At 44.4% G+C, this 19653-nt stretch overlaps 1 protein-coding gene across 1 annotated transcript in view; it reads right to left on the reverse strand.

Moving 5' to 3' along the window:
• SPEG (striated muscle enriched protein kinase) overlaps nt 1-19653 on the reverse strand; it is a 406747-nt gene that overhangs the window by 150041 nt on the left and 237053 nt on the right. The window contains exons 8-9 of the mRNA XM_066575507.1: nt 19317-19405; nt 17098-17273 (exon numbers count right to left, since the gene is read on the reverse strand). Coding sequence (XP_066431604.1) covers nt 17098-17273; nt 19317-19405 — 265 coding nt within the window. The remainder of the gene's footprint in view (nt 1-17097; nt 17274-19316; nt 19406-19653) is intronic.

Below are 19653 nucleotides of genomic sequence, written 5' to 3' on the forward strand. Positions count from 1 at the left end.
ATCTGGACCTCATTAGGCTAAGTAGCCTTTTAAATTAGCGTTGAGGGGGTGTCCAGCTCATATATAAATATGCCCTGTATGCGCAAAAAAAAAAATACAGTTCTATGCGCAGACATGTGCACAAATCAACCTCAATCACTGTGCAAATATGTTGCACTCAGGCAAGCATATTTGCCCATTCGCTCATCTGAAGCAGCTCTAAGACGGTCACTATGTGAGAATAACAAGGCTGCTGCCCCCTAGTGATCGAGTGTGGAATTCTTGTAATTTGCTGATGTTTTGTGTTTGGAGGGTTCAGGATTGGGTCCCGCGGAGGACTTCCCATCTCCCCCCTGTTGGAGTTCCCCTTTAACGATGCCATGCTAATCCTATAACACAGAACATAAGTGAATAGAATTCACAACTGGACGTCACAATGACTGCAACGATGGAGACAAAAAGACGAATCACAATAGATATCGCAGTGGAGTTTCTGCGTCATAATCTGTAGGTTAGTAATGACAGCAAACACAAAAAGTTCCAAAAACAAAATTTTATTGGGACTACAAATAAAAAAAATTATAATTTTAGCAAAACTTGTCCTTAGTTTCCTGTAAGGAGAGGTGGGAGGGCTGTGAGGTCCGAGATTGGCCAGTGATGCCGTACTTTTCCCGAGTGTTTCTACATAGCGTTACATTGTGTGTGTTCGGATTGGCACAGAAAGCTGGATGGTGATTGGATGCCCCTCTGTTTTATAAACTGAGCTATGTGACACCCTGTATTCAGACCGATGGGTATTAGAGGGCACGATATGGAGGGATATGGCACGTGTACTACAAAAGGGACGCTACCTATATTGTTATTTAGTGCTGCAAGTAGACATATCTCGGCTTCAAGATAGTCCAGTCTTGATGATGGTAAACCTGATTATCTTAGTTTCGATGGAGCAAGATAGGCCACCATCTGAAATTTCTGGACCCCAATGGACGGGACTCTCTGTACGTCTCACCTAAGCACCATACGCCTGTTTCCATTCTTCACACAAAAGCCACCACTAGGGAGAGCTCACAGCACTGAAGAAGAACTGTATCATTTATTTTTATGCAAAGAGCTCCCCCTAGTGGTGTCTGACAGCAGTCAAAACTTTACTCCTGTACATTGGAGGTATGGCTGCTTTTCCTGACAGCAAGCTGGCAAACCTACCTCTTATTTGGCTGTGCCCCATGATGACTGTACTGCCCTAATTGCAGGGCTGGAATTAAGGAAGGCTAGTATGGGTCATGAGTGGCTTTAAAGCCATAGATGGAGGGGCTTTTTTTAATTTTAAAAGATAAACTTCATTTTTAAAACATTTTGTATTAAAGTGATCCTGTGGGTTCGGGGCAATTTCTATCCTGGGACCACAGGGCAAGTGGGGTAGATTTCCCTGCAGTTGTTCTTTGCTGTTCCTCTGATCCGCCAGCTCCGGCTCCCATTTCTTGCGGTCCAAGATGGCCAATACAATTTTCTAACTAACTAATGCACACTACTCTCTGATTGACCAGCACTGGCACTGATCATGTGAGCAGCCCTGGCCAATCAGAGAACAGGTACAGAGCATTGGTAGTCTAACACTACCAATGCGCTATGTGGATTAGGTAGTTCAAAGGTTGCATCCATCATCTTGGATGGCCAAAAATGGGAGCCAGCGGATCGGAGGGCCAGCAGAGAAGAACGACTGCAGCTGATATTCCCCGACAGTTTTTTTTTGTCCCAAAGCCGGAGGGGCGCTTTAAATATTTATTTAATTAAATAAAGTATTAAATATTACTTTTCCTTCTCTTGTACGGCTCTGAAGTTAGACTGCAGTCACATCCAAAGCTGCATTCTACAGTGTGTTTTTGGAGTTCAGATGGAGACTGATAACGAAAAATAGCACATCTCAAGAGGCAAATAACATTTTTTTCTATGCAGCTTTGGATGTGAATAGAGTGTAAATCTGCCCATACACCTTCAAACAACTGTCAAAGGAAAGGTTGTTCCTCTGACAGCAACTTCATGCATAGGAATGTTTGGCTTGGCGGGTTGTTCATGTGATTAGGGAGGTAAGCTGCAGCCAGACTCTAGTGGCCGCTTATCTGCTGCAGAACAAAAGGATTGGGGGTTCAAATTTAACATCCCCAATCTTTCTTTCCCCTGACATCATCTGGTGGGGAAGGATGAGCCACCAACGTGCCCATTAGAGAGTCACCCGGCCCTGCAGGTAAAGTGTAAGTATGGATGACGAAACTTGAATGTGTATGGGGAACCCAAGGAATGACATGGCTCAAAATCAATGCACAATGTTAATGTATGGGGGGGGGGGGGGGGGGGCACAGAAAGTTATACCAGGGCAGCTGCTGGGGCCCACAGTGCACAGGGGTCTAGGGTAAGTTATACCGGGGCAGCTGCTGGGGCCCACAGTGCAGCGGGGTCCAGGAGGGGATTGGTGGCATGTAAACAGGGCAGAAGGTGGCATGTTAAGAGGCAATTGATGGCCTGTAATGGGGCAATTGGTGGCATGTAAACAGGGCAGAAGGTGGCATGTTAAGGGGCAATTGATGGCCTGTAATGGGGCAATTGGTGGCATGTAAAGGAGACAAAAAAGGTGGAATGTAACGGTGGCAAAATGTGGCATATACATGTAAAAGGGGTAACGGGTGGCATATCTACCAGTAATCTAGATCAGTGCTTAAAGAGGGATTTTTAAAATTCATTTGGAGTAGTGGAGTCGGAACAGCCACTTCCCGCTGAGTTCCGACTTGGTATTGCAGCTCCCTCCGTTGTCGGTGAGGTCATGGCTGAGGTGTTGGCTGAGGACTCATAATAACTAAGCCAGCGCCCCTCGTGTCATGACCGATAGACAGAGGGGCCTACATAAACCTGGAACCCACCCTAACTGGCCCCACACTGTTATGAAGGCCGTATGAAAGAAAATGTGTCCCTGTTGCCCATAGCAACGAATTACAGTGCATCTTTCATTTTACCACAGCAGTATAAGAAATAACAGCTGCGCTGTGATTGGTTGCTATGGGCAACAGGGACATATTTTCTTTCATACAGCTATCATAAGACTGTAGTGCCGGCCTACTTTTTCATGGCCGCCCTGTATAAAGTGGGCCGTAGAACAATAAGCCGATCTATAGTGCTTGTCATTCGGTAGCAGCCACTGCCAGCCCTTCCCCGTGACGCCATGTGGCACCATAATACACATTATACCCCATTAGAATAGGTGGGGGATCTGAGGGCCTGATGTCAGCTGATGTGTAGGCGGTCCGGGACACGGACATGACTTCTTGCCCTGTTCTTTATATAGAAAGTGCACAACAGCAGCACCGCGGAGGTAATGGTGGCTTCACAGAGAAATACAACAAATCCAAATATTTAGGCTCGAGTGAAGCCAACATATATATGCCTTTCCACCATGTCTTATTCAGAGGGGTCCAGGAAGCTGAGAGCTGTGGTGCTGTTTGCCTGTGACATGAAGGAAACACGGGGAAAACTGGTGACTTCCTTTGCCTGACTAAGGCCAGGCTCACATGGACGTAAGCGCATTTCAGCCACGCAAATACGCCGCATGTTTGTGCACACGAAATGCGCTTTTGTCCGTGTATTTGGCGTGCACCCGCATTTATTTGTTTGCGCAAACAAGAAACTATGCACTACATCACATTGATTTTGTGCATATATGCGCTGCAGGTTTTCTGTGTATGCTGCTGGTATTTATGCAAGTCTATTGACTTCAATGGGTTCTCGTGATGGGCGAATGTACACAAGACTGATGATGGTGTGCATTTTCTCACGTCATCGCAGAACGCATGAAAAAATACGCTCATGTGAATGCACCAATTAAAATCAATGGGTCCAATTCACTGCGTATTACACTTGTGTGAACAAGCCATGTAAATGCGGTCTGGGAGTACACGCACACGGATGTTTAAAACATGGCGGATTTGCAGACACAAATCGGATCAGACAGCATCTGGACATCCCATCTGCTGTCCGATGTGCGGGACGCCAGACGTGTGCATCTACTATTTTCGTCTGAGAATCAGCCAAGAATAGGGCATGCTGCGTTTTATTTTACTCTGACTATTTGTCCAAGATAGGGCTCCCACCCACTTGCGTTTTTTTAATGCTGCGATACCACTGCGTTTTTTTCACGCGATTGTCAATGGGACTTTCTAATGTTAAAAACGCATCGTGCAAAAAAAAAATTAAATTAAAAAAAAAAAATCGCAAAGCACAAACTTGCAATGCGTTTTTAAGATTAGGAAGTCCCATTGACAATCACGTAAAATAAGGAGCCCTAAAAAGAAAAAAGCCCGTGTGAATACACCCATTCGAATGAATGCCTGCTATTTCTGTCCGATTTTCAGACTGATTTTTTTTCGGACCGAAAATGCCCCAAAACGTCCGTGTGCACGTACACTTAGACCCTTTTACACGGGTGAGAAAGTCTCGCGATTTTTGAGCAATGCGAGCGTGCAAGAAAACACAGAATTATGAAACCCCTAGTTTTCAATGGCTTCATTCCCATCTGCGATGTTTCCCTTCCTGTCATGTTGTGAGATTTGGAAATCGCTGCCTGCCCTATCTTTCTGCGTTTTGCTATTTTTTCTCACCCATGTACCCAACTGTCGATCCGAGTAAGGCCTTATTCACACCAAACCATTTGCGCTGCGTATTATGCATGCAAAATTTGCAGGTGCAATACACAGTGAGAAGAGCGCATTGATTTGGTTGCGCAAAAAAAAAAAAAGCAGCAGCATGTCCTATTTTCATGCACAGTATTAAACTATTTAAACTTAATTGCCCATTTAAATCAATGGGAGCATGCCTCGTGTTTTTTGGGTTGGGAGGGATAACATCACTCCTTAGGGAGAGCAGCAAGAAGGTGAGTGAGGAGACTAAGCATGCTCCTCTGGGTAGTATGCAAATAAGGGATATTGAACAATACCTCTGCAGCGCCACCTATTGCATGGTAGCATTCCTTCAAATCAATGAATCAACCTGCAGAGCAGATTTTGAATCCGCAGCATGTCAATTATAGCACCAGATTTTGGGCGAATGCACAGCGGATTTCTGCCATAGACTTCTGTAGAGAGGCCAAATTCTGCAGTCAATCCATACCAAATCTGCAACAATAGCTGCGAAGTTTGAGCAACAGAATTTCCAAACTAAAAAGGTGCAGATAATTATGGATTTGGTAAAGCTGATTTTACCCAAATTTAGAAAATCTGCAGCAAATCTGCCCCATGTGAACATAGTCTAAAAGGGGCAGATGAGTCTAAAGAAAACTCCACCTGCAAAACTTCTGAGATTCTAAGTAACAAAGTCATCATTGACCACAGTTTTACCTCCATGTCACAGGCAGAGGCAGCTATACAGTCTGAAGACTTCAGCAAACAGACCCTTGTATCTTAGCTTCCTGCACTCCTGTGAACAGTAGAGAATTTCCTAGTATTGCCTATGGATACTTTCTCATGGTGCTAACTATGGCAATTTATAGATGCCTCCTGTGATCAGATGTTGCGGTTCTGCCTCCTGGGTGGTTGGAAACATGAGGGAGGTATTTGTTAGAGAGCACTTTGATGGCATTATAATGGTAGCAGGTACCATGGGGGCCACCAAAATATTTAGTTCTTAAAGCTATGCGCTTGTTTTAGATGACAACACCAAATCACTATAGATTCAAGCCTTTGTACTATAGAGGCTTGCAAGCATTATGTAACTGCTGTGACAGTCCGGGTGCTAGGTGGCGCTATACTGACTGAGTTTATATGGTATTTCACTTTGTCAAGACAATGCACAGTGATCGACTGCTGTTGTTAATATACCCACAATGTGAAAGGCCTTTTATAGTCTTAGGTACTGGCGCTAACATTTACCTGGACTCAACGCTTCTAGAAAATAAAGCAGGGTGTACGGAAGTACAAAAAGTGCAATTGTAGCAAGAAGGGTCCACCAATTCAGATCCCTGAATGGCCCGTAGAAAAGGTTGATAATCGCTTCTAATAGTTGACATTCCTCGAGGGAAAGTTCTTTACTGTGCAAATACTTGGAAATTGAATCCATCATAGTCTAGGCTCAACGTAGTGTTACCCTGTAAGGTTGTTTTTTCAAACCTGGGTCACCAGGATGGGCTTTCTTTTGAATAGGGCATCTCTAAAAGCTGAAGTAGTAGGTTTAAACCCACTAAATGAGTCCCTAAAAGCCAATCAGGAGGCTTGTAGAAATAGGCCCCACCCCTGAGGACTCCTGCTGTTTCTAAAGTGCTGCAAAATAGTTAGCTCATACTTTTGAATGGCAGAGAAGGCTTAAAATGGGCACACAAGTGGCAGCTTTGATAGTGTTTCATTGAAGTTATTAGTCATGTGCTTGGGAGGTAACATAGAGGACACTGTCAAGGCTACCACTATTCTTTACATAACACCAAACCAGATGCTATTTACTCCAGCACCACACTACCCGCTTTTAAAAAGATTACATAACCAGTGAAAAAAATGAAAAAATCTTGTGATACCATAAAGCCATTATTATAAGGATAAGACCTGGATACCTATGAGGAACACATAGGGGACATAAAGCCCCAATAAGCCAGTTGTTTAGAATTACAAGACTCAGCAAGTCCTGCCAGAACCATTTCACAGGCTGTTTTGGTGTCACGACCCAAAATCCCAAACCACTTCAATAAATCTGGACAGGATGTTGCCTGTAGCAGATGTTAATATAGAACTAACATTCTGTGCTGATTGAGTTCATAATATATCATTATCACTGTCAGAGCTTTTCTGATACAGTGTTCCAAATCCCTTCATAGACAGAGACAAATTATAAAATTTTGTCTGTTTGCAGTCACCACTAGGGGGAGCTCAGGAGCTTACTGCATGCTGATAATACATAACAATAACAACAACACAGTAGGCAGTAATCTTTAGAGCTCCCTCTAGTGGTGGATACAGGGAATCAGAATGTTATCATTTATCACTATGTCTATGCAAGGGATTTAGAACTCTGTATTCGAAAAGGTCACTCCAACCCAGATGTGTATGTTAAATGGGTTGTCCAACTGTAAATTATTGCTGGCCTATCAATAGTAAATATGCTGTGGTTTGCTGCCTAGGACCCCAAGAAATCACCTATTCTTTGGGCTGGTGCACTCGTGCACTGAGCTGATTTCTGCACTAAGCAGACAGCTCCTTTCTCACTACAGTGGCCATGCTTGGTATTGCAGGAAAAATTTCCATTGACATGAATGGTCTGTCATACCAAGCCTGGCCACTGCAGTGGAAACAAAGCTGTCTGCTTCCTGCAGAAATCTGCTCAGTGCACAGACCGGTGACCAGCTGATTAGTGGAGGTTCTGGGTGATAAACCTCGCTTAACTACTATTGAAGGCTTGTCCTGCAAATGGCCCATCAATAGTCTATAACTGGACAACCCCTTTAAGGAATTAGCACAGAATGTTGGATTTAAAATGACACTGTGTTAACAGGAGGAGATTCACTTTAAAGGTGAGGGTTACAAAATAAAAGCAAGCATCTGGTTGGCTGCTAAAGGGAATATTTTTTTATGAACGCCCCCTTCCTTCTTGTCCAACATCAGCGAGGGGTTTTAAAGCTGTCACTGTCCGGTTTTCAGTGACATCTGCCATAATTTCTGGAATATAATGCATTGTAGTTTGAAAACGTGGAATCACAACTGCAAACGGGAAATTTGGGGGAGGGCGCCATTATTTTTGCAATAGTGCAACAAGGTGAACGAACAGTAAGAAGAAATTGATCATTAGAGGCTGGAGATATGGGATTGCCATTTAGTGCAGTCTGTTATTCATCGGCCTCGCAGGGAGAGTGTCAGTGACACAAGGAGACCTCCGACAAGTCTTTCTCAGCTCCGTCATATCTGTAAGAAGAGGTCTGTCCTGCTCCTATGCCTCCCCCTGGTGCAGCCGGGTCAGGACCCCTCTCTTCTCGGCACAATCCGTTTTTCTGGGGGGTTGCAGCTTGGCTCCTGTGTTAGTTTGTTAGTGACAGGAGATTATCTGACTCGCCCTGTATACAGACAGAAACTGCAGTCAGCGTGCGGGCAAGCCAGCCATTCACAGCACAGGGGATACAGCGAGCAATGCTGCGGGGTGAGCAAAGCCAGAATACAGCACTAGATGTGTCAACATTACTTACAGAGAGAAGAGATTAGAATGGATGCTGCCCAGTTGTGGGCAGTGCCAGCTGCCAATTGCTATTTAGCTCTACTACATAGGGGTAGAGCCAAAATCACTGACTCCAGCATAGTTGCATTGTCTGCAGTACACATCCTGACTTATCAAGGGCTCAGGTAGCAGTTTTGTCCACCATGCTTTACACTGCAGCCCTGGTTTTCACATTAGCAACTGTGTAAAAGTTCACGACAAACTCAACAGTGCATGGAGAAGTAGTAGCAACTGAACCACTACTAAGAACGAATCTATTATCAGGGGACTGCCACACATAGACCAAAGGAAATGAGCCCGATAAGAGAGAGTCGTCGGGGTAAGGGTGTATTTACACGGGCGATATGCCCACGAGTTCTGTCCGATTGCAATATAGACAGAACTTGCATGGGAAAAGGACCCAAGCATCTAAATTGGTTCATACTAGAGATGAGCGAGCATACTCGTCCGAGCTTGATGCTCGTTCGAGTATTAGGGTGCTCGAGATGCTCGTTACTCGAGACGAGCACCACGCGGTGCTCGTCTCGATTAAACGAGCACTGACCATTGAATTCAATGGAGCCGGCAATACAGCCGGCTCCATTGAAAGCAATGGGCTGCCGGCTAGTGCGGGATGAATTTTCGGGAAGGGCTTAAGTATATAAGCCTTTCCCTGCAATTCATCCAGAAATGTGTAAAAATAAAAAAAATATATATACTCACCTAGTCCAGGCAGACGGAGTTCAGCTGCGGCGCCGGCAGTTCTCCTGAACTGCTCTGAACAGCTGTGAGTAGTATTCAGCAGCCGGGGATTTAAAATCCCCGCCTGCTGAATGAGCTGCCTCTAATTGGTCACAGCCTGACCAATCAGAGGCAGATCTCACTCACACCCATTCATGAATGGGTGAGTGAATGCTGCCTCTGATTGGCTCAGCGCAGCTCTCAGCTGAATGACAGCAGTTCAGCACCACAGTGCAGGGGACAGCAGGAGAAGACTCGGCTGTGCCCCGGCAGCTGAAGGGAGGGGAGTATCTATTTTTTTTGTTTTTTAAATCACTTTTAATTCATTTCCAGGGAATGGCTTATATGTAAAGCCCTTCCCTGGAAAAGAATTCAGGTGTGCCAGCGGACCATTGTCTTCAATGGAGTCGCCGGCAGCAGCAGCGGCTCCATTGAAGAGAATGCCTGCATTTTTATTCTTTTTTACACTAAAATCTTTCTTTTACAGGTAAGAGCTTATATTTTTAAGCCCTTCCCGAAAATTCATCCCCCGCTCGCCGGCTGCCCATTGCTTTCAATGGAGCCGGCTGTATTGCCGACTCCATTGAATTCAATGGGCTAACATCGTTCTTCTCTGCCACAGCTGTTACAGTTGTGGCAGAGGAGAATGATCGTTATGCTGACAGTGGGGGGGGGGGGGGGTCTCACTCTAGCCACTATTGTGGCTTAATAGTGAGACCTTGGAGCCCGAAATGCAGCCCTGCATGTTGCTCCTCGCCTGCCCTATCCATTTCTGTGTTTTTTACATGACTTTGGTGATTTGCTAAGATTTTCACAAATGAAAACCTTAGCGGAGCACCAGTCATATACAAAAATGCTCGAGTTGCCCATTGACTTCAATGGAGTTCGTTACTCCAAACGAACTCTCGAGCATCACTGAAAGTTCGACTCGAGTAACGAGCACTCGAGCATTTTGGTGCTCGCTCATCTCTAGTTCATACACATGAGCGATTTTTCATGATGGTCCGAGTTTAAAAGATCGTTGCATGCCCCATTCTTGTGTGACAGGACATGTAATGTGCGAGGTCCCACACATCACATGGACGGAGTGTCCCGTGTGCTGTGCGATGCGGGTTGTCGCCCGTGTAAATACATCCTAATGATAAGACCTTGTTCATATCAGAGATTACGTTTCCTGCTACGTTATGGGAACAGAGAACAGAATCCCTGGGTGGAATGGATCCGTCTAATGAGGGAACAGAACGGTGCTGAACTGACCCTCTAACGGAGTCTGTGCGGCATCCGCCATATTCTCGAATGAAATAGCAGTATTTCGCCCTGGATCTTAATGGAAACTACAATGGAGTCCCCTTAATGACCAGCAATATAGTAACAATGTCAAAAATATGCAAAAAAGTTGACACATCTTTTGTGCTTAAAATACAACAGGCAAATATTAGAAGAACAGGAATAAAAAACAGATTAAATGCAACGCACAGATACAGTGTTAGGCATACAACTGTAACATGGAGCAAAGCCAAGAGCCGGACATGCACATTTATCAGCAGGTGGGTGAACATCAGACTGGAAATATTAGCGGACTGTGTAGAAATAGGCAACAATACTGTATACCATCTGCGTGGATCACTACACACCACCGATACATTCTGACGGAGTTCAGCAATACATCAGGTATTTCATTACATTACAATTACATTGTAACAACCAAAGGATAGAAAAAGTTGTGCAAAACACCCGGCATGTGTGCAGTAAGGTAAATGATTGGTTCGTGAAGCAACATTCTATCTCATGGCCAAAAATGATTTCACACCTTTATAAACCTCTATATTCCCAAAGTGATCGGCGTGTTCATACGTAGTATAAGTAAATGCTATGGGTTTTCTGCTCGGAAAATCCACATTTACAGTGGACGCTATGCGGTTCTGATTTAACCGTTTCCAACCCACTGTCTGACGGCTGAAGACATTCTGATTGAAGGCTGTACAGCTCCGATGTCAGAAGACGTCCGGCAGGGTATTCTTACTGTATATTACTGGGCACTCTAGTGTTGGGGGGCCTCTCCAGTATGTCCCATACCATAGTACTAACTCTAGCCAGCAGATGGCGCCACTGTATAATGGCAGAAAGAGAAAGCCCCCTAGGAAACCCTGTTATACAAAATTGGATTGCAAAGGGTTAAAGGGTTCGCTCACACTGCCATTGTTTGATTCCATTGTTCAGCTTCATCCTAGGAACGAAAATGGAAGTGCTGGCCCCACCCTATTGACGATATTGGGATCCATCCGACTACCGTTATGTCCTCCATTGTGTTCCCGGACAAAATGGTACTGCATGCTGAGCTATTTTGTCCTGGATCTTAACAGAAATTTGCGACAGAGGCTCCAAATGGAACTCCCAGCACACATGTCCAACAAATCTTATCTACATGGTGCATAAAAGATCTGTGCGGCACTTGCAACAGTAGTCACATGCAGAATGGATTCCAAATCCATATCATGCCAATATATGCTGCAGATAAAAGCGCGGATTTCATCTCTTCAAATGAGGAGGTGAATTCGGCATCAAAATCTATCCTAAATTCTGGGTCAGAATACATGTGTTACAAGCAGTTTTTGATGTGGATCTGCACAAAAATCTATAATGGATTTTCCACCACAGAAAATCCCCCACATGTAGTAGACTAGTCAGCTTAGACAGGATTGTCTGCTGGTCAGAGATGTAACTAGAGAGTATAAAGTTTATGGTCTCACATGGCAACTAGTATTTGAAGGAGCCAAAGGGCCCCTCCGGCCCATAAGATGAGCACAGTCACAGTTGGGAGGGATCCACTCATCGGGCAATGTGTGCCCCTAGGGCAAGGCCACGTTACTTGAGTTAATCACAGGTTCGATCCCACCTGCTTTCCAGTGACCCCACTCATACCTTGACTCCTGCAGTCATAAAGCACTCAGGCTATATCTAACCATTCCTTGTAAAGAGGTTGTCTAGGGAGGCAAAATCCTTACCCCACCTCTACTGGTTCTGACACTGGGTCCTGTGATATGGACCCTCACTGTGCCTGTTACGTCTTCAATGGGGTCTGGCTGTTCAGCTGAATTAAGCTGGCCCCCTTGCCTGCCTCCGCATCGGCCAGCTCAGTTATTAAGATAAGCTGAACAGCCAGACCCCTTCGATGATGTAAGAGGCACACTGAGGGTCCCGATCACATAGCCCAATGTCAGAGTCAGGCTGGAAGTGGAGGTCCGGGTAGAAATATAAAAAGTGTTGGACAACCCCTATAAGATGAGATCAACAGTCAGGTCCCTCTGATAATGTGACGGCCACAGGGATTGTCCACCCATGTGACCTTGTTTGGAAATCAGGCCAGAAAAGGAGAATCTGACACCACAGATATGGGCAAGAATTTTAACTCCCCGGACAACCCCTTTAACTATCTTTAATAAGGATTCACAATGTATTTTGCAATCTTCTCATTCTTCATGTTGCCTGAATGGGACGGACCTAAAACAAGTCTGTGTAGCATGCAGAGGCAGTCTATTGTAGAGCAGAAATAACTTCCAATGAACTTATCTGGACCTACAACTCATTTACTCTAATGGTAGTCCGGTGACATTAAAATGACTATGTACTATCACAACCTGCAGAAGGAGGAGTTCAAAAGGAGAAATAACCATACACTATCCTGCCAAAAGTAATTGGACATCTGAGCAAGAATCAATAGTAGTATTTATTTCCATATGTTAATACATATTGGGGCCTCATCAGATACTCTCCGTGGCATAGTTTCTACTAACGTCTGATAAACTTCAGCTGGTATCTCCCTCCATTCATCCTGTAAACATCTGGCAAGTTCACTCAAGGAAAATGCATATGCCCGTGTATATTGGTGCAAGGAGCGTAGTCATTGGACAGTTGAGCAATGGAAGAATATTCCATGGAGTGATTAATCGCACTACTCCAACTTCACATGAGATGGATGTACCTGGGTGTTGATGAGCCCTGGGGAAAATCCTCTGCCTGAGTGAGTTGTGCCAACAGTTTAGTACAGTGGAAGTTGTACTTACAGCGAAGGTTCCATTATGGTCTGGGGATGTTTTACGTGTAGTAACAACCAACATGAACACGGAGGTATACCTTGATTTCTAGACAATAATGTGTTGCTGGCGATGTGACAACACTTTGGGAATAGTCGGTCATACTTCCAACAAGACAACGTGCCCTGTCACACATCCAACGCTGTTTTACATTGGTTTGAGGACATGAATGTTCCACGATTGGACCGGATGCACAGAGTCCCGACCTGAACCTACTGAACATGTCTGGGATGAACTGGAACATCGGGTCAGGAAATATGATCAGTGCCCATCTTTAATAAGAGAACTCGACAGACATTTGTAGGAGGAATGGAGGGAAATACCAGCTGAAGTGTAGAAAGTATGCCATGAAAAATATTCAATGTCATTAGGGCCAAAGGAGCCCTACTAAGTATTAACAACATAGGGAAATAAATACTACTTTTGATTCTTGCTCCATTGTCCAAGTACAGATTATGGAAAGCTTTAAATCATGTATATGCAGTCACCACTATGGAGTTAGGCTTTACATTACACAAATCATTTAGCAAGCAACTGTGGGTACCCCATGCTGGTCCACAGGCCACTGAATATCACAATCCGCCAAGACATTCAATGGTGGACCAAATGGTAGATCCAGCCTTGTTGGACTGTAGTATACATCTGCATTACCAGTCATGCCTCACATTCTGAGTTATTCATGTTACCAGTAACCCCACAGAGCATAGCTTATCACCCATTCCCCTCTTCCCAGCTGGAAGCTACGCATACAGCCATCAGCTCTTGCTGGAGGTGCCATGCAGTAACCAGGGAAAGGCTTAGCTTTAGGCAACATGCAGTCTATTCCTATGCAGAGAAGAGAGTGACAGGAGGTGACCGTCCACAACCCAGGAGCCCCGAAACCCAAGACGCCATACTTATCCACAGGAATAAGTATGAATCAGATCAGAGAGCTCAGTACAGATTCATGGGAGAAAAATAATGAAAAATAATAACATTTCCGCAGACTCTTGTACTGGAAAATCAGATCTGTAGCTGTAAGCTGAATGCTTTGAATAAACCTTGGGGAAAAAAACTGCAAAATATGTGATAAATGATTTTTTGCATAAAAAGTAATATATAAAGAGCAATTCCACTCTTGACAGATTTATACAGAGAAAAAAAAACAAAAACGCGTCATACACCATTATAATGGTCGGGAGGTCATGATCCAATCCACGTACAGGAATCAGTCATCCTTGTTTGTGCTCTAAGCACCATATGGCGGCAGACCGAGATTGCTTTTGATTATCTTTTTGCCCCAGTAAGGACTGACATTGCACTGACAATTTCCAGTAAGGGTAGAATTGCTCTTAGGGTGCGTTCACACGTAGCTGATTTGCTGGCGGTTTTGTTGCAGATCTTTGTGCAGATCCGAAGCAGATTTCACCCCTTCAATTTGAATCCGATTGAAAGAGGGAAATCTGCTGCAGATCTGCTACAAAATCCACGACAATAATCACACCGAATCCGCTATGTATGAATGCAGCCTTAAAAAGTGCTGGCTAAGCGGCATTTGCAAGCATTTAAAGGTGTGGATGTGTTTTTTCCTCATGTCCCCATGTAGTTTTCACTGATTTCACTGTATATTGCGTCCCCAGTAATGACATGATCAGTGAAGAAAACATAAGATGATCATTAAAAAAAGAATGCTCCCACCTCGGCGAAACATGGCCGGAATGGAAACGCCACTCTGTACAAGATAGCCAAGAGGACGGAAACAGCTGAGCAGAGAAATCAATGGGAGTTAGGCAATGAGTATATTGCAGTGCTCTACAGACTTCCCGTAAAAGGCCCTATTACACGGAGCGATAATCGCTCAAAAAAAAAAAAAAAATTCGCTAAAAAGTGATCGTTTGAGCGATAATCGTTGCTTTACGTGTACTGCTAGCTGATCATTAAATTCAGACCAACCAAAAAATCATTGTTCAGCCTTATCAGCAGTTCTCCACGGGGGAGTGCTGACAGCATTGTTTCCCGTTGGAGAACAAAAGAACTGAAAGCAGATAAGAGCCCTCGGGCTATTAACTGCTTTCATTTAAAGGCTTCATTTGGACACTAAATTGCTCTTAAGTAGCTGAGTATCTACTTAAGTTTATGCAAAATGATCGCTCAAAGATGTCAAACTGTCGTTTGAGTGATACTGCTCCATGTAAATGGGCCTTAACACATGAGTTGGGTAAAAGAGTGAAGCTTGCAGGGCTACACTGTTTGCATAACACCTACTGTAATTCCCATTGACTTCTTAAGGAGTTATGCATACAGAGTAGCAAAGGCCGTTTCTGTAATCCCAACTGCCCCCAGCCACCGCCACCGGTGTTGTGAACCACAACTAGAGACAGGTGTGGGTTCGAGGCGAGACCTACGCCTCTCTGACTTTTATGGCATATCTTGTATCACCCCTATTTCCTTATAGGTTGTAAGCTCTTGCAAGAAGGGTCTATTGTTCAAATTGTCTAGTAGTTTAGTTAGTATGCTTTGTCTTATTTCATCTGTGTTCTCTCCGACATGTAAAGCTCTGTACCGAGAGGTTGTAGCAAGATCACAAGTTAAACCCTATCCAAAGCAGTCCCACTGAAAATAAATGGAGCGTCCACTCATTCTCCTTCTCACTGTGGGAGTGGGGGTGCAGCAAGCCCATTGAGGAGGATGGGGGACATAGGACTCCCCTTATTTAGATTGGTGGGAGCCTCAGCAGTGAGACCCCCACCAATCCGCAAGTTATCGCCTACTGTGTGGATATCCTATGGATAGGGGATAACTTGTGATCTTGGTGCAGCCCCTTATGTAAAAGCAAAAGCAATAAAAGAAAACAAACAAAAAAGTGTGTTGGCTTATTGACTGCCAGGCTCCATATCTGCCATGAACGGAGGCTCAACCGTCCAACTAAATAGTGGGCAGTCAGTAATGGGTTAAAGTGATTGGCCGTGTCCAGTTTTACACATTACAAGGTAAGGTGTATTTTATTAATTCTTTTTTATGCTACCAAAGATTAATGCGAATTTAAGACTTGCCCTAAACATGGCTCTGCCCCTCTATTCAACCTCAACTCCTACGGGAAAAGGTAAAATAAACAAAATATGTAAAACTAAATAAATAAGCCAATAATAATAAACATTAAAACATAAAAAAAAGAAATAAAAATAATAAAAAAATATATATCTACATAAGGGCTTGTTTACACGGGCGTATGCGTACAACACTGCGAGTCTCCCGCGGCGTTGCACTCATTACAGCCCATACGCTCTGCCAGCAGAGACCGTGTATGGGCTGCGGTTGGTACTGTGCATGCCTGGAATCTGACGCCACGGACAGTGTGATTTCCTGTATTTCCTGCTCTGTTCAGAGCGAGGATACGTATGGAAACGCTGCCCATTTACAATACATGCATATGGACAGCATTTCATATAAGGGCTGCGTATAATATGCAGGGAAATAGAGCATGCAGCAATTTATTTCTCCATCATATCATTACACAGTATGCAAGCATGGAAGAATGAAAGCCCATTGACTTTCATTGCCTCCATTCACCGTGTGTTAAGCACAGGATATATGCCCATGTGAATGAGCCCTAAGATTTACTGGCTGTATTACTGTCTAAGACCCAGGCTCACATGGCCGTATGTTTAAAACGCTGCGTGAGTCAGCGGTGACCCGGCTTACAGCCGCGTATGGCACCAATATTGTGCTGCGCATGGCAGCGAATCTCATGCACACCCCCATGCGCAGTCTTCCTGTTTTTTTTTCTTTTATTCACCTGCTCCGTCGCAATGGGCCCAGGCCGCAGTCCCTTTTATGTCTCAACATATTCTATCTGTGAACTGCCCCATTATAGCCAAATCTGCATCAGCTTCACCTCACTGTGGTCCTTTTACAGGACAGTCCAGTGGAAAATGGGACCGTTGAAAGGTATGTATAGTGAGTATTGCCCCGATACACGGAAACACTGTACATATTTATTTTTATGTCACTTATACATTGTATACACATTATATATAACCGTATGGCGAGTAACAGAAGACCATCAGGATAGAGCCATCGCTGTGACCCGTCTTACCTCTTACTTCTACCTTGGCCTCGCATTGCTTTGTTCCATATTCGTTTATTGCTTTGCAGGTATAGAATCCGGAGTCCCGTTTGTCTGTTCCTACAATATGAAGTGAAAAAACGCCTCCCTCCTCCTCCGTCATGTGATATTTTCCACCGCTTTTCACTTGCTGTTTATTCTTCAGCCTATTCAAGATTAAAAGTAGAAACTACCGTATGAATAAATCAATGGGGCAGCTAAGAATTTTAAGGGTCATCTATCTTTGTATGTTGAGACATTTGTTTCATGAGAACGCCACAATTTCTAATGAATTAATATTTTATGTTTTTCCATCCAACTAAGCACCAATTGGGAATATTGTCTTTCACAAGCAGACTGACATTGAGAACAGGGGTCCACTTTTAACTAAGAGTGTAAAGGATATGGACACCTTTTTTTTTGGGGGGGGGGGGGGGGGGGGGGAGGGATTTTTTCACTTAAATGCATATATTTTAGGCTGCCATTTTTACAATAAATTAAAGAGTTTAATTAAATATTTTGCACCACGTGTCTTCTGCAACTTCAACCTATCACCATATATAGACACGGCAGTCCAATGGCTTATTTACATGAGGGTATATCCTCCCCCTCACTGGCTCTCTGCCTTTCTTCTCCAGTCCGGTGTTTGCAAAGGGAGGGGACGGGATAGGGGCAGAGCTAAGCTCCGCCCTGTCCTGCCTACCACCATTGCTGGCTATGGACAAATGCGGGCTTAGCTCCGCCCCCACCACACCCCACCCACTGCCATTGCAAACCGCTCGGAGGGAGGAGAGAGACAGAGAGTCAGTGAGTGGAAGGGAAGGGGCGAATTGCTTAGATGTAAGCGTATATCGGCCGGCCGATATACGCTCGTCTAAATAAGCCCTCAGTCTCAACAGGAGATCAGTCAGTGAGGCTGGACTGACGGCTTAGGGTTCTTTTACACGGGAAAATTGTGGAGTGCAGATGCCTTCCAGGTCGTTCCAGCGATGATTTCTCCTCTGCGTTAACACAGGCCTGATAAGGGCTGAAAACTAGAGCCTCCTTTATACGGCACGATTATCGCACAAGTCACTTGTTAGATCGAGCTGTGCAGTATGAACGCATGCAGTGAAAGAACGATCGGTGACAAATCACTGATCAGATCTTTCATGCAGACCTAAAAATCATTGTTGGTCTGCCGCTGCATCGTTCTGTGTAGACAAGCCGTCATTCATCGATGAACAATGACCTGTTTACTATGAATGGAGACGAGCGGGCCGGAAGCATCCCCAGTGCGCTCCGCCTCCATTCACTGAGCCATGATCGCTCCTATGTAACAGCCCAACAGTCGTCCTGGGTAAAAGGGGCTTTAGCCATCAGTCCAGCCTCACTGACAGATCTCTCTGAGATGATCATTCAGATTCTCTCTGGTTTGCAGGAATCTGAACTATAGTCATAAATGCTTGCAGCGACTAAACGACGAACGATAACTCGTTCACTTCTTGTTAGCCATTCAGTTTCTGCACACATAAAACCAGACGCCCATCGGCCCGTGTAAACAGGCACTCATTCATCTATGAGCAACTGCCTGTTTACTCTGGAGGCAGATTGGCCGTAGCAATCTCCGGATGGGTGTAAACTGATAGATCGTGGACTCCTAGTGATGCTGAGAATGGGGGTTCTGTCCCGTCCCCAACCCCCGTCCTCCTTGCTGCAACCTCCACAGTGAGGAGGAGATAGAATAGAGCGCAAGTGACTTAGCACATTTAGATGGAATGTGCTAGCATTTAATTGAATTCTAACAGATACTTATTTTGATTCGCCTGTGATAGATACATTTTTAGTTGACAGTTCATTTGTTATAGACTGATTTTTGGTCTGAGGTTCAAAACCATCTAAATGTGTCAAGTCACCTGATTGAGTTCTATATATGTTGTGTATGTCTGAGGACTAGCACATGTGTGTTTGTCTTAGTCCTCGACGCTGGCTCCCCCATATAGGAGTTAAGCCCGTGTGACTTTCTTTTCCGGGCCCTGTTTTTAAAAGAAATCAAAACAAAAAAATGGATCATTTTATTATATGTCTATACGATATGTTAATACAGTTCTGGATGTAACTGGAACATAAGATATGTGACAAATGACCAGCACCAGATAAGTGAAAGCATATGATACATCTGCCTTATACTGTATGCATAGAATATACAATGTTACAGTATGAATGCTCACCAGCTTATCATTGGCTTGGGCTCTCCCAGTACTTGCACTCGGAGAATTATCTCCTGACCCTCAAACACCATCTGGTCTGACACAGCCACCTACAGAAAAGTACAAAAATGCATATATACAGTTTACAAACTCATATCAGTACTTCGGTTCCGAAAGAAATGTGCCTGTAGTGTATCAATGAGGTTTTAGGAAGCCTCTTCACCTCCACCAAACATAGACTGTATCTACTCTATACTTCACCATAAGAGGAACATACACATGAATGGTCACTTACTTCGAGCCCCCAACCGTCTCATGATTGGACCTTTCTTGAATAAAAATTACCCCGGCGACCGCA

This window comes from Eleutherodactylus coqui, chromosome 8 (genome assembly GCF_035609145.1).
Source record: "Eleutherodactylus coqui strain aEleCoq1 chromosome 8, aEleCoq1.hap1, whole genome shotgun sequence".
Lineage (NCBI taxonomy): Eukaryota > Metazoa > Chordata > Amphibia > Anura > Eleutherodactylidae > Eleutherodactylus > Eleutherodactylus coqui.